At 38.9% G+C, this 16534-nt stretch overlaps 1 protein-coding gene across 1 annotated transcript in view; it reads left to right on the forward strand.

Moving 5' to 3' along the window:
- The window catches only part of LOC6038022 (serine-rich adhesin for platelets), a 330641-nt gene that overhangs the window by 229868 nt on the left and 84239 nt on the right, over nt 1–16534 (forward strand). The window contains 1 exon segment of the mRNA XM_038249661.1: nt 15670–16094. Coding sequence (XP_038105589.1) covers nt 15670–16094 — 425 coding nt within the window.

Here is a 16534-nt window from a genome sequence, read left to right on the forward strand (position 1 = left end):
AACATTGAAGTTTTGAGCATCCTAGAGCTTGATACAGGCCTTCAAAGTTAAGCATTTTTTTTTCGAAAAATCGGCCCTAGCAAAACAGATAGGCGTCCGAGACGCCATTTGATGTTTTTGGTAAACGCATTGGTGGCCAAAGTGCCTCAAAAATAGACAGTTTAAAAAAATGTATTTTACGAGTTACATCCGGAGCGCCAGCTCCTGTTACGTCCAATCAAGCTCATATTTGGGATTTGGGCTCAGTGCACCCACCGGAACCAGCCCCTGAATGCCCACCAAAAAGTCATTTTTGTTACATTCTAGTATGCAACCGGTAAGTTTTTGAATTCAACTTTGCATTCAATATTGCATTGTCGTCCTGTTCGTGGGTTTTTCTTGGATTCTTTAAGCATTCTTAATCGTACTATAGTCATCTAAGGCTCGATGGTCTGGTGGTTAGCATTTTTGTCTGCTGACCCAAAGGACGGGGGATCGAAACCCGCCGCGAGCTAATGAATTTTACGCTGATATTCAGTGTTTTTTCCATAATTTCTCGATAGGAACAGATGGGAATCGAACCCAGAACCTTTCCTTATCGAACCCAGAACCTTAAGTATAGTAGTGTGTTATGCTCAAACTTGTATCCGAACAATCTGTTGCTGTATTTTTTGACAAATTGTACAAAGAAAAGGGTTTTTTCTCCTCCTTGTACGCACTGGAGCAAGCAGCAGTGACGTGCTCAGTGCTCTATCGTTTTTTCGGTTTTTTTCGCCGCAATTGATTGTGGTTACCCGCGAGTTTGCTTCTCCAGCATGCCAAAGGCCGGCCGTGGCCGTGGCATTTCGAGTGCGGCCTCGAAAAACCCGCGAAGTTCGTCTATCTGCCGTGTGCGAAAAGGTAAACAAACCAACGCCGTGTCGACCGCCATCGCGCAGGGGAGCGTGAGCGCAGACGGAATTGACAAAAAGTTACTACATCCCGGATATGTTCCGAGATCACCAGTGCGAACCTGTTCCGGAACTTCCGGTGCCACGAACAGTGGCACATCAACATCCGCCAACAACGAGTTCCAGATGCTGAGCGACGAAGAAAGCAGCAACAACACCGACGGTAGCACTACCGACGACGACGACGATGGACGTGCACGCAAAAAAGTGTCGACGTCAAAAAAGAGCAATTCTCCAACGAACGAAGACCACCTCCAATTTTTGTTTTGGACACGTTGGCGGACGATGTTGACGAGTTGCTGGAAGGGTTCGGTTATTGTCTGAAAATCGGCAAGTCGTCAGTGCAAGTGATCACATTAACCAAAAGGAATTTCGACCTGGTGCTTGAAGAAGTGAAGCGTAGCAACTTCAACTTCTACACATTCAACCCCGAAAAGCCCCCTGTCAAGGTCGTCTTGCAGGGTTACCAAGACCGTCCGGTTTCTGACCTGAAGAAACACCTTTCGGACGCCGGAATAAAACCGCTGGAGATAAAAGTGCTCTCACGCAAAACCTGCGGCGGACTAAGACGTTGGACGGTTTTTGGGTAAACTGGCGGTTTTACGCCAAGAACCCGACGGACGTAGCGCAATGCCACCGTTGTCAGAAATTCGGCCACGGCTCGCGGAACTGAAACCTCCGGCCCCGCTGCGTGAAGTGCGGTGAGTTACACCTCTCGAAGGCGTGCGCACTGCCACGAAAGGCGGACTTGGGGGACAAGGCAGAACAAACCAAGCCGCGCGTAAAGTGCGCAAACTGTGACGGCAATCATACCGGCAATTACCGCGGATGCGTCGCGCGCTAGGCCTACCTCGAGGAGTAGGAAAAGAGGAAGAAGAAAGCAGCAGCAGCGTCCCACTCTCCTTCGATTGAATTACGATGTAACACACAGCTGAAAGGAACTCCTAAACTCTGTTATGCACTTCGGAAGGAACCGGTCAAGAAAAAAAAAACAAATGGGCAGCAGCGGCGGCGAGAGCAAGCCAGAGAGGGTGTAGAAATGCCCCAAGAAATCGCTCTCTCTCCTTTGTTCTGCTGTTCGTGAAGCTGTTTCTTGACCCCTCTACTTCCGAACTCCGTACTAGCCTTATCTTGGTTATTCACAAATAAACCAAATTGAATTTAGAAAAAAGGTTTTATTCTGTCGTATTGGATTTTGGAGTAATTTCGAAGAAAGCTTTACAGTTAAAAAAAAATCATGGTAAAATTACATCCCAAAAAGGCTACATCTTTTATGACAGAAAAAAAGTTTGAGTTTACCTCCAATAATGTGTAAATTTACATCGATTTTACCACAATTTTGTTTTTCACTGCGTAGAAATCTGGTAAATCTGTGTCGAAAATGTTTTTATTGGAGGTCAAATATTGTCGGGAACTTTTTATTCGAGGTGAAAAATGTCGGGAAAGAGCCCTTCTTTCATGGTGCCAACCTAATCAAACTTGATGTTTTTTTTTCATCCTATGTTTGTTCTAGGAAACACACCGTGAGAGTTTCATTATACAGTAGTTGTTCGGTAACTGGGCGTTGTTTAACCGGGCTGCTTTTTAACTGGGCGCTCGATAACTGGGCCGTGGCCCAGTTAAAAAGCAGACAAACGTCAAAAAACCAAAACAAACCAAAATGACCGAGGGGTTAATGGATGCCAAAATCATATTCAATAAAGAAAAAAACTTTTATCATACTTTTGTTTGATTTCAAGTTTCAATTAAAGAAATATGAATAGTAAGCATTGTAAATAAATTTGAGTAACTTTTATTTTTATATTTCATCTGGAAAATATTATGCATCGGTGGTCCCCTCGTTATTTTTTGCTCAGCCCAGTTAACGAGCAACATTCGGTGACTGGGCTACGTTCTCAGCCCAGTTACCGAATAACTACTGTCTTTGACAAATGTTTAGTTAGAAATTTTAAGTTTATCTTAAACTTTTTAAATCTTTTTTTATTTAAACATTAAATCTACTTTATAATTGATAATATTCATTAAAAATGATTTAATATTAAGATTTTTTTTATTATGCACAGGATTTTATAGCAGTATTACTCAAAATTTCAATAATTAAAATTCAACATGTTTCATGACTTTTTTATATTCCTTATCATATTTGACGACGAAAAAGGCAATAAGAAATATAGTTAAAATATTAAAATCAATAATATTCCCTATAAAACTTTTTTCGCAATAAAAGAGAAAATTACAATTTTGTGCTGAGTTTGTAATCCCAGACAACAATGATATTGGTAGACTGATTTACCTAAATTATACGAAGTGTCTGAGAATGAAAATGTTGTTTGTCAGTCATGACAATTAAGAAAATCTTTTTTCTATAATTTCAAAGCAATTCTCGTGTGCAGCTGCAACAAGTAACAAAAAACCATCCACTCTGCCGTTCATTCGAGCGAGATAAAATGGTTCAGTTTATTCCGGGTCCGACCACTTTCCATGGTAACACCCACCAGTAACCAAACAGCACCCCCTCCCCCATCCTCTGAGTATGTGGGAGGCTGTTTGGGGTGGCGGATTGGGCAAGCACCATAAAACAACAGACACAGGCACGGAAGGTGAAATAAAAAAAGGAGAGGCAAACCCACTCTGCACCGCACTTCCCAAATCCCATTTTCCTGGACTATAGGAATTTTCCCATTTTCATCCCTTGTTTGTGTGTGTGTGTTCGTTGAAAGCATTCTTACTCACACACACAAACACATTCGCACATTGTGCTGCAAATCGAAGGAGCAAGTTAATGGACGTGGGGGGGGACGCCCAGTAAAGCAATCTGCAATTCAACTCGGTCCAACCCAACCCACCTGGATGCATTTGTTTTATGTTGCAATTCATGCTAGTTAAGTTTATGTGTGTGTGTGTGTGCTACTTTGAAAATTTTGGTTAAATTGAATGATTGTAATTTAAAACAAAAACTGTCGAACTCTCCAAAATCTTAAATAAGATCATTAAAATTGTTCACATTCGACCAAGAAAATGAAAGAAAATATTTTTTCACATTGGAATATCGTAATCCTTGAAATTCAATGACTTATTTCCATAACTAAGAAAAAAAAAGTGAAACTTCAGAAGTTTTACTTCAGGTTGTCCATTTCAACCCTCAAGCCCCAAAAACTGGAAACTGTTGCTTTTACCCCGGATGTTTTGTGGTCCTGTCCTCCATCATCCCACGCCTGCACCACACAAGTCCTGTACCAGGATCACAACCCACTTTCCCGTGCATGCATGTTCTGATTTTATGTTCTGCTTATTCGTTCCGATCGGAATCGATTCCACCAGCATCGAGTTTTTCCTAACCAGCGCTGCCAAGGACCAAGTCTGTGGCAGTGTTTATTTATCGTTAGAATGAATTTTCCGAGCTTTGTCAATATCGGGGGGAAATCCAGCCAACAGCCAGAGCCAGTCAACAGTTGGGGCAGAACTTGGCCTGGCAGAGTAAACGAGGGCAAAACTGGTGGTGATTTAAATTTATTCTGAAATAAGATGGAATTTATGGTGCAAAACCGAAAGGGAAAAAGCATTGTTTGTGCACTTGGAAAGCATAAATTTATAGGGGAAAGTTAAAGCTACAAACTTGGGAGTTTTGCATGTGAGCAGTGATGCCGTTTATTGAATTTATTTGAAGGTAAAGCTGATTTTGTTCGAAGATTTATAAATTGTTTTACTCAATACACATAACGTTTTGACCAAATCAACATAATCCTGAAAAAAATCCGAATTTTAATCAACAATATCTCAAATTGATCAAACCGGTGAAAATCGATTCAGTGTGCTTTTATTAAAATTAAAGTAACTTACGTCATTATCCTGTATCGGGTGCAAAAAAAAAGGAACTCGTTTCAGCAAACTTCTCACCACACTAATGCAGAAAAAAAACTTCTTTTCAACAAGGAAACCATAATCTTGAGCATAATTAAAACATTAATTAATCTACGGATCTTCCTTTTTGCTCTTGCCCTCGTTATAGTTTTCTTGTTAGTCAAGCCACCCGATATCACAGATAAATCGATGGGATTTTTTTTAATTCGCCTAAGCTCAATATTACCTACAAAACGATTCAATATTTTTTATCAAAATAAACTTGCATTAATTTTTTTTAAGGATACAAAGTTCTGTTTTGCATTTTGTCAAATGTTTAATAATTTATTCAAAATAAAACATCAACGTTGTACAAATTCATACCAAAGCAGCACATGAAATTATGAAAATCCAAAGTTTTAAAAATGTAAGTTGTAAGTCATTCAAAACAAAAAACTGTTTTAATTCGAAATTGTGAAAATTTACCTGTTGTAAAACAACAGTATTATTATCTATCAAGCACAGAAAACTTCACTGTTGGGAAAATGTATGTCAAATTAAGCTTAGTTTAACATTCTGAGTTTATTCAAAATCTATAGATATATAAATTATTTATTAATAATCGTCGATAAGTTGTTTGAATCTATGCCAAAAGATCATGGTTTGACATTATTTAAGTTATCTGCAAATTTCGATAATGAGTTTTATATTTTTCTATACAGCAGAGCAAATCTCTGAGATTTCAGTTATTCGATTTTTTTGTATTTTTTAATCCGGCTGAAACTTCTTTGGTGCCTTCGGTATGCCCAAAGAAGCCATTTTGCATCATTAGTTCGTTCATATAATTTTCCATACAAATTTGGCAGCTGTCCATATAAAAACGGTGTTCGAAAATTCAAAAATCTGTATCTTTTGAAGGATTTTTTCGATCGATTTGGTGTCTTCGGCCAAGTTGTAGGTATGGATATGAACTACACTGAAAAAAAATGATACACGGTAAAAAAAATTGGTGATTTTTAATTTCACTTTTTGTCACCAAAACTTGATTTGCAAAAAACACTATTTTTTTAAAATATGTTTTAGAAGACATCAAATGCCAACTTTTCAGGAATTTCCAGAATGGGCAAAAAATCATTGACCGAGTTATGATTTTTTGAATCAATACTGATTTTTTTCAAAAAATCGAAATATTGGTCGCAAAATTTTTTCAACTTCATTTTTCGATGTAAAATCGACTTTGCAATCAAAAAGTACTCAAGTGAATTTTTGATAGACTGCACCGTTTTCAAGTTATAGCGATTTTTAGTTAACTTTTTTGAAAATAGTCGCAGTTTTTCATTTTTTAAAATTAGTGCCCATGTTTGCCCACCTCCGAAAAAAATTGAAAAGCTAAAAAAAAATCTCTATATTTTGCTTTCTTGAACTTTGTTGATACGACCCTTAGTTGATGAGATATTGCCATGAAAAGGTTAAAAAACAAGGCAAATTTATGTTTTCTAAGTTGTTCTAAGTCTCACCAAAACAACCCACCATTTTCTAATGTCGATATCTCAGCAACTAATGGTCCAATTTACTATGTTAAAATATGAAACTTTCGTAAAATTTTCCGATCTTTTCTATTTTTTTTTTTCAAAAATTTAAAATCAAGACCAACATTTCAAACGGGCTAAACATTCAACATTACGCCCTTTTGAAATGTTAGTTTTGATTTTAAATTTTTGAAAATATTTTTTTCGAAAAGATCGGAAAATTTCTCGAGTGATTTATAGTTCTACATTGTAAATCGGACCATTAGTTGCTGAGATATCGACATTAGAAAATGGTGGATTGTTAGGGTGAGACTTAGAAAACATAAATTTTCCTGTTTTTTTAACCTTTGCATGGCAATATCTCAGCAACTAAAGGTCGTATCAACAAAAAGCAAAAAGCAGAATATAGAGAATTTTCTCAGCTTTTCGAAAATATTTTTTTCAGAGCTGGGCAAACATGGGCACTAATTTGAAAAAAAAATGAAAAACTGCGACTATTTTCAAAAAAGTTTACTAAAAATGGCTATAACTTTAAAACAGTGCAGTCTATCAAAAATTCACTTAAGTACTTTTTGATTGCAAAGTCGATTTTACATCGAAAAATGAAGTTGAAAAATTTTTGCGACCAATATTTCGATTTTTTGAAAAAATCTGTATTGATTCAAAAAATCATAACTCGGTCAAAGATGTTTTGCCCATTCTGGAACTTTCTGCAAAATTGGCATTTGATGACCTCTAAAACATATCAAAAAATAAAAGATTAATTTTTGCAAATCAAGTTTTTGTGACAAAAAGTTAAATGAAAAATCACAAATTTTTTTTTACCGTGTATCATTTTTTTCAGTGTAGTCCATATCCTACAACTTTGCCGAAGACACCAAACCGATCAAAAAATTCCTTCAAAAGATACAGATTTTTGAATTTTCACATATCATTTTTGTATGGCCAGCTGCCAAATTTGTGTGGAAAATTATATGAACGAACTAATGATGCAAAATGGCTTCTTTGGGCATACTGAAGGCACCAAAAAAGTCTCAGCCGGATTAAAAAATACAAAAAATAAAATAAAAGTAAAAAGACCGATTCCGTAGAGAACTGCTCAGCAATGTTGTGACTATGCACTGCAAATTGTTGTTTCATTTGAAATTCAAATTGTGAAAAACACAAAACTCAGGTTTGTAAGTACCGTAAACTGGGGCAAATCGGGACACAAGGGGTGGTATGAGACAGCAGTTTTAACCATGTAGGAGCACAATATTTTGATTTTTCTGCTTGGTTTCGGTCAGAACAGACTCAGACCAACAAAATGTGTGCATCCATTTCCAAATTTAAAACCATTAAATGATCTAAATGATCGCACCAGATGACAGTACCATCATCTAACATTAAAGCTAAATGGAGCTTAATTTACTGTCATTTCAAGCTTGATCACATTGAAGTACTTAGCTGGATAAGAGACTTTTTGTCAAAAATCTCCGTAGTCTGCTTATGTTTGAAAAAGTGGAAAAAAACTAACAAAAATATTACTGAAAAAATAATCAACGTATTTTGAAAGCAATCTTGAAAAAATATAAATATACCAGCCTCAAGGAATTTATAAAAATACATAAAAATTTAACCAGAAATTTTGAAGACACTAAAATGTGTGGAACAGAAATCTCTGGTTCTGGTTTATGTTTGAAAAAAAATAGAGAAGTCACAAAAATATTAAAAGCAACAATAATTTTATTTTGAAACAGTAAAAAAAACTTCAAAATATGCTTAAGTTCAGAAAAAAACGGCTCCTGTTTTAGCGAATGGGCAAAATAAGAAAAATATTACTGAACTAAAAATAAATAGTTTAGAAATACTCGAAAAAAAAAATAAAAATCTCATCTCATCTCTTTTTCAAAAACTTCTCATGCTTATAAAAATGTAAAACTAGCAAAAATATAAATGGAACAAGAATAAATTGATTTCCAATGATGTAAAACACACTTAAACGCATTCTAATTTATGTTATTTCGCATTAAAAATATTTTTCTTGGAATAAAACTTTTTTAAAACATACAAAAAATACAATAAAAATAAATATCCATGTTTGAAAGAACTAGAAAACTTCGAAAATATTTTAAAACATGTATGATATTTTGCAGAAAAATATAAAAAAATAAAAATATGCTAACAAGAAATGGCAGAGTTTTTAAAACTTTTTTTTGTGTTTTGTCCGATGAACAATACGATTTTTTCGGAATTTTGAGTACGCCATCAAATCGGGCGTCCAACTTCCATTAAAGTTCCTTTTGACTCCAAATTCATATCTCATCACCGTTTCAGGCTGCAAATTATTGAAAAACACCTCTTTTTTCGCATGTTCAAAAATGAAAAGGGTCATACAGCCCCTCCGTCACGAGATATCAAAAAACGGACCTCGGATTCGTGATCAGGGACAAAAGTTACCCCTTAGGACAAAGTTTCACGCAAATCGAAGAGGGGTCGTGGCAACTATTCCTGATTTCGTGAGAGTTGGTAGAGAATTACCCTAATATGAGCTAGTTAAACTTAAATTTAGGATTCAATTGTCAAACGTTGACTGACGTGATTTAATAATTGCCGTGGTGTATTCACAAATAACCAAACATTCAATTAGTAGCTCATACTCTTTATGCATGACATTCCAAAAACATTTATGTCGGTTTCCCTGTGGTTTCCGATACATATAATCTTTTTTTCCATTAAATTTAATCCCTTCATTGTTCTCGCAAAATTTCCCCTTGCCCAATCACGACAGATACTCAAGAGTTTCCGGGTCGACCTTTGTTCGGTAGCATTTTCAGAACGTTCCCTGACGTGTATTGAGCGCCGTTATTTATTAATACCAAACCGGAAAAAATGGGCATGTGTATTTCAACAAGTTTGAAGAAACATGTCGATGACGGAAAAAAACAGTTAACGAGATACATCACATCAAGCTTCTTGGTGCTGTTTGTGCCGGCCAGATAACGATGTTTGGGCTGTGAGTACGCACAAATACGGGAAACTTAAACATTGCAGGAAACAGCAGCTCAGCGCTGTTGAAAGCTTCTGAGTTGTGATGTGGCAAGACACAAGAAGAAAAGCTCAAACTCTTGTTCTGCGGATGAGAAGTTTGACAGGTTATTTGTGTGCAAATAGGCTTCGTGTTGAAACGAACGAGGGCACCTTCGGCGTGTGTGATGATACCTTTGAGGTGGGGTAAAATAGCAATTGTTGTGCTAGGATGGAAGTTAACAAGCTTTAAGTTTCTGATTAACATTAGAAGCAGGGGGTCTGGAGACCCTAGCGCTAACTAACATTCCCGTCCCTTGAAATCGAGATCTACAAACTGACATGGCGGGCGCCGTTGGTGGCCAATTACTGTTACCTATTCGCAACTGATCTAGTTTTGGCAATCATGGTGTTTTATCTTTTCGGCGCATTCATACATGCTGTTGATAAGGGAAACACCACTTGATAGTCGAAGCCTATGATCAGTAGTGCTGAAAGGATATTACGGTTCTGTTTAGCAACGGAGGGGCAACCATGGGTGGTCTCTCAAGTCAACATTGGAAGCAGGATGACGGGAGAGCAAAGAAAACGGGAAATACTCTCAACTCAAATCGTGAGCGTTTCACTCTCAAAACTTCATGCAAATGCCAAAAACACTCCAATTTACCCCAATTTTCCCCTCAATAGCACAGTTTGCTCAACTGTGATGTACCTATTTTGAGCATAATTATTAAAACCGATGCTGACGATGACGGCATCACACAACCGCCCTCAAGGCAAAGGCAAAATGCAAGTAATTTCTCCTTTGTTTTTATGGATACTGTGGGTGATGTATTTGTTATTGTATGCCTGTGTGTCAAGTAAAATTCTCTTTGCCGGAACAAGCCCTTTGTGGAACGGATGCAAGCCTGTCTGATTAATTAGGAGTTGGGTTTGCAACAAAAACGCAACAGTCAAATTGGTATTGTTTGTGAATGAAGGCTGTTACGACGAAATCCTAGTTTTATGATGAACAACATGGTAAATGTTTTAATTGAGGGCATGTTTTCATACTACATTCTGACGAAATGCAATCTATCCGCGATTGCGAGCCACAATTTAAATATAAACTTCAAAGCTCAGATATAAACAAATACTTCAAAGCTGGCAACAAAAAATCACACATCCCATTCCAATCAATCCAGTTTTATTCCCGCAATCTCCAAACGCTAACCGTAATTGAAATTCCCGCTAAAATTGGCCAGCTTGCAGCCAGCCGAAGCCTTCTAATTGCCAACAAAGCTCGGCGAAAAACGTGATATGTTTCCTAGTTTTCACAAATCGAATTCGTTCGGATCAGTTTTTCTACTGTACGGAAAACGCATTTTTTGTTTGGCTCTTCGAAGGGCTTTGATTTCGTTCATGGCAGTTTAATTGAATTTTGATCAAGCATTTTATCTACCTGGTGCAAAGCACAAAACTCAGCTGGGTTTTTAAAATTCGCACATTAGACAAATGTGGAGCTTTTGCAACCGGAAGCATCTAATTTGGTCAATTCTACGAAAATTTAGAAGTTTTTAAGAAAAAAATCAAGATGAAAATGACTTCCCTAGTGTCAATGTCTATTTTTTGATGTTTGTACAAAGTGAATTTCGGCCCTGATACATGCACTCTTTGACAGTTTGACAGTATTTCAAAAACAATAAAAAAGGCAATCTGTCAAAAAGTGCGAGTTTATTTGTTTGCCGTAGTGTAATAGCTCCTTGAAAGTTGTTGTGAGCAGAACGTGTTTGTTATTGTTTACATTGCGAGCCCTTGTTTATTCAATGTCAAACATAGACAAACGCATTTTTAAGGAAATTTCTAATAGCTGTTTACGGTGAAATGAAAAGTCTGAGAAACTTCAATTTTTGGAGGCAACGATTACTTTTATTGTTTATTTGTCAAGCTTATGTAGACTACTTACAATTTTCTTACATACTAAATATTATTTCTATTGAACAGATTTTTCCGGTTTAGACATGCCGAACATTTGATTTAGTGGCGATTTTTTCAAATAATTTGTCGTGTATGCAGTTATTCTAAAAAGCACCTTATGTTGGCACATCAGCGCTTTGACGTTCAATAACAACATCTACAAGGGTTTTCGAATGAAATCTTTTAGTAAATAGCCCAGCAAGAAACGAGTAAGTAATTTTTTTTGCGTGATTTGTTCTGTAGCTATTTAAACAATTGAAATGAAATGAGAGCCGAATCTCTAACCTGTCAAATAAATGTTTTCAACAAATGATAGAATCTTGACAGTTGACACCTATGTGGAGCGAGGTCTGTCGCCGTTTTCACACCAGTTTGAACTGTCAAAATTGCACCAGCGTTGCATGGTTTTGAAAGATTAAGGTATGCCAGATTTATGAATCAAAATATTTTTTTCTATTTATTTTTTCTAAACAGTTTTCTTTATTTCAAAGTGTTGTGTACTATTTGTATGAACAGTTTCTATATTACAATCTGTCGTGTCTTTGTGCTGTTCCGTTTGATGATTACTCTAACAATCAAATAGTTAAAATAATTGTTATTTTTTAAGATTTTGTCAAAAAATCTAGAGTTTGTACCAGTTTTATGATGACTAAAAACATGTTGAAATGTGATTTGTGTTTTTCAAGTTTTAATCAGATGTAAATGTGGAAAAAATATTCATTTTTTTAGAATGCATTTAGACTCGAAAAAACATAAATTTCCTTTAATGTTTTTTCGAAGAAAAAATCTCAGAATTTTTCATCGGACTGTTAAAAGGGGTTTAAACTCCGCATAATTTTGATAATCTAAACTATTTTAAAAGCTTCTCCCACCAAACGAACCAGAAAACACCCAGTACCTGCCCCGAACCCGTCCAGTATCCGGCGGAAACGCTGCCCAGTTCGACCTCCACCCTCATCACTAAAAAGCCACTTCAACTCTCCAGAGCGGGACCAACGCATCCTGTTCCGTCCGTCCATCGAGCGTCACTTGATGGGTTTTAAAACGTCAATCAACGCGTTGCCGTTAAAAATCGTGCGTGAGTGTAGGAATGGGACGATGTTCATTAAAAATACAACACAAAAAAGTGGGGGTCCCGAGAAGCGTCCCCAATGGCCTTTTCAAGTCGCTTTCATTGTTCCGTCGTCGTTGCTAGTGTTCAAGGGGGGGGACAGTCAGGTTGAAGTGGTTTTCCGATGGACGATGGACGTACAGAGGAATGTTGCTGGTTTGACGTCGATTGTTGTCAAACTAACCGGGTCAAGTTGTCAAACATGCACAAAAAAAACTGTAAAACTAAAAGTTACCTACTTTTATCGTAAAAGTTTGCGAAAACTAGCTGGAATTTGCTAAACGCGTGGGAATGCAGTTCTGAAAAGAACGAGTCGAGAAATGAATAAAATGTGTCAACCTAACAGGGTTTCACAGTACTGAAAAAAGTGCAGAGAAGGGCTGGAAAACCATTTGGTCAATCGTTTGGGTTCGGGACGGTGCCATAAAACCAAACCTTTGGCCATCGTTAATGGCGTGTGTCCACTTAATGAGAGGGGAACGCAGGGTAGAACTAGGTTTAGGTGAAAATTTTATATACTTTTTATTTTAATTAAATCTTGAAACATTTAAAATCGGTCGAAAATTGCCCTCTGGAAAATGTCCCCTTCATAAAACATGCCCTCTGTCTCCGTCCAAACCACATGCCGGTCCGGAAATTCCGGTCTATAAAGCAGTCCAGCTCTCGAGACTGACAGTTTCGGACCGTCCCTCTGATCTTAGTCCGGGGGTTGGCCAGCAAATGGATGATTGTCCCACTGGGGATGCATTTACGATTTATTATAATATGCAAATCGTGAACTGCTACTGCTGCTGTCACACAAACTGTGTGGCCTGTCCGGTACGCAATGTTATCCATTCGAGATGGCAACACTGCTCAATCCCGATAGTGTCAAGAGTGTTTAAACTCTCGGCAGTCGTTTATTCGTGCAAATCAGAGTGTGTAAAGGTGACTTTTGAAGCCATTTTTCGAACCAGGAAAATCTCGACTTGTGCGAATGGGAACACTGCGAAAAAGGAAAAACAACAACACACAAATCCTTTCATTTATTCAGCTAAGTGGAAGTGAGCACAGAGCGGAAGCTGGCGGAAAAGGCTGCACACACGCACCGATAGGGTGACTGGAATTAGTCGAAAAGTTGAGCGCAGCTGGAAGCTAGAAAAATAAGATAATGAAAGACAGAGTGACGGCTGGTGACGTTTGACTTTTGTCAGCAGACAGTTGACAGTTGTGACCGTTGTGGGTTTGTAAACAAAGCGTGTATCTTGCTCACGCTAGAGGATTGCTTTGTTAGACTTACCCACTAAATTTCAGGAACAAACACAAATGGTGTTCTGCCTACATTCACGGGTATGAATCTTCGAGCAATTTCAATATGGCGACTTGTAACAGAAGAAAGTGAGGCATTTTCGCTATTTCTCACTGTTCTGTGTTCTGCGTGCACGTCCGCAAACATCGACCACACACATACTAACACAAAGCGCCACCAAGAGGCAAAAGGTGATTACGAATATTTTTGGCACTTTCGTTAAAAATATGCGGTTTTGCAAAAACAAATAACAAAACCAACATTTAAGTGTAGTTCAACTGTCAAACTTGTAATTCGTTGCTGATTTGTCCGAAAATTTGTTAAAAATAATAAGTTTTTTTGCAGCACCCCTTTTGGACGGACATTTCTTTTGTCACCTTCTGGTTCCTTGGATTGGCCATGGATAATTTCACAGTGTAATAAACAGGGCAGCTACCACCACGTGGCGCCACTGTTTCGAATGAGAAAATGATACAGATTTTTCAGACGAGTTTCAATCCCGTGCTACATTGATACCTCGGTGTTGACGAATGTGATCGGGAATCGTTTCATTCTAATTCTTTCAGTCTGAAGTCCATTCTTGATAGACCCCAGGTCATCCTAACGTTGCGCTGTGCTCCTTCCAGCGCCATCGTCGTCGTAGTAGTTGTGCCGCGCTGTGCCTGGAGATAACATATACTGATATGCAGAATTATATCAATAAATTTATGTTATACGAACCGTTTTCCGAGGCTTGAACCAGCCATGGCTTAGTTAATCCTTCGTGCCGTCCACGGCATGTGTAACGACTGTTGCTTTTTGCACTCAGGCCAGGCAGGATGGTAGCACGGAGACCTGTACAGTTGTAGAAGCTAATTAAGGTCCATGTGCATTGACTGGTTGGTTGAGTGAGCCCACTCCATTCAGAGATAGAGAGTTTCTAATGAATGCCTGCCCGACGTCCAAGACCGGTCAGGTTCGAAACCCCCTGTTTCAGTTCGTTCATCCGGATAATCTTTAGCTTCCAGCTACCAAATTAAATTACCACCCGACTATGCAAATCCGTACTCGTCCAAAAAACCCCGTGCCACCCCCCAGAAAGATAATCCGGTACGAGTTCCGTCCTGCCAGAGTGGCTTCAAAGCAAGACCACTCCCGGTTGCCTTTCTTTGGAGATTACCGAAATCACTCTGACTAATAATAAAAAGTGGCATTTGCCAATAAAACGAAATCCGGAAGATCAAAGTCCTGGTTCATGCTGCACTACAGATTTTGTTGTGTAGCACCGATACTCTCCTCACTCACCAGTGGACAACCTTCCACTGTTCGAGATCCACAAAGGGTTTATCCCTTCCGTCCGACGATGTTTGCAGCCATCCGTTCGAAAATGGACTGTTGCTGGAGTGGGGGCACGTTGGAGCAATTGTTAGATTTTTAGCATCAATCGATTGATTGTTGTTCAAAATTGAGTCGAAAAATGACCATTCATTGGAATATTTTGTATTGACTTCACAAAGATCCCCAAAACATCCCGAAACAAGCGTTTCGTTGTTCGACTAACCAACAAATTGAAAAAAAAACCTCACCGGTTTCCAAAAGGATCAGAAAATTTCACTTTGTTTGTGCTCTGGCATGCTATCTTCTCCGGGGCTGCAGCCTTCCGGAGGGGTCCTAATCCCTAGCCTCGAGAAAAGTACTGAACCAACTGTTGAGGTGGGTAACGATAAAACGGAACCTGGATTTTCCTAACTTTGTCAAGCCGGGATTGAAATAGAACTCTCTCTCTCTCTAATTTTAAAGCAATATTAGTGCCACTAACAGATATGACTTTGACAGTTGACAGATGTTAGTTTTGACAGATCACGCTAAAATGTACTTACCAATTTGATTCCCGAACACAAACACTCACGTACTTACCCCTTCAGCATTCGCCTTCTCGAACCCCATCTTCGACAAGTACCTAAATGTTGACGTCCCTAATCGAGAAGCGTTTTTAATCTATCATCTCCCCCCCCTTTCATCTCCTTCCAGCGGCCGCCGTCGCGGCCAAAGCCGACAAGCTGAACGGGTGCCTTCCTCCGACCGTTTCGCTGGTGTCCGCCCCCTCTTCGGCGTCCTCGTCGCCTAGTGCCAGCAACGGTAGCAGCTGCAGTTCCGGCAGCAGCAGCCTCAGCAGTATCGGCAGCTCCCATAAAACCGCTTCGGGCGCCGCTGCGACATCTAGCGGCGGCTTGGGCGGCCACAGCACCAGAAGTGACAGCACGAGCAGTTGCAGCAGTACGAGCAGCAGCAGTAGTAGTAGCAGCAGCAGCAGCAGCAGCAGCAGCAGCAGTAGTGGTGGTAGCAGTTGTGGGTCGTCCACGGCCGCGGTCACGCTGAACGGGCTACCGACGGCGGTGAAAAAGCCACGGCCCAAAACCGCCTCGCCAACGCGGCACGGGCCGCAGCAATGTCAGGTGAGTTGTTTTGGGGGGGTGACTCGTTTTGGACGAACTCTGCGGTTTGCAGAAATTTAGACGTTTGGTTTTAGCTGAATTAGGTGCGCTTTTTGCGGTTGCTGGTGATAATTAGTAGCTTGTTGCTAAACCCACAAATTTAGCGAGAAAAATTGTAAAATTTTTACAAACAACTTCCACCGAAAGCTGTAAAATTAAACTTCTAATTGGTTCGGAAAAGCCACGTCCAAGAAAAAAGCAATCGAAGCGTGACGACATGATTGGCTTTGGCACTCGCCAAACAAAAAGCTGGTCACAACAAGTTTCCTACTTGTGGAGTCGAACGAGTCCGGCAGCAAAAAGTCGCAGCAAGAAGAAAAGGCACGTTTCTTTGAAGTCTGTCAATTAAATTATAAATGAGCCAAATTGGAGGAAAATCTGCCGGTCGTCTGACCGAGACA

This window comes from Culex quinquefasciatus, chromosome 1, assembly GCF_015732765.1.
Source record: "Culex quinquefasciatus strain JHB chromosome 1, VPISU_Cqui_1.0_pri_paternal, whole genome shotgun sequence".
NCBI lineage: Eukaryota > Metazoa > Arthropoda > Insecta > Diptera > Culicidae > Culex > Culex quinquefasciatus.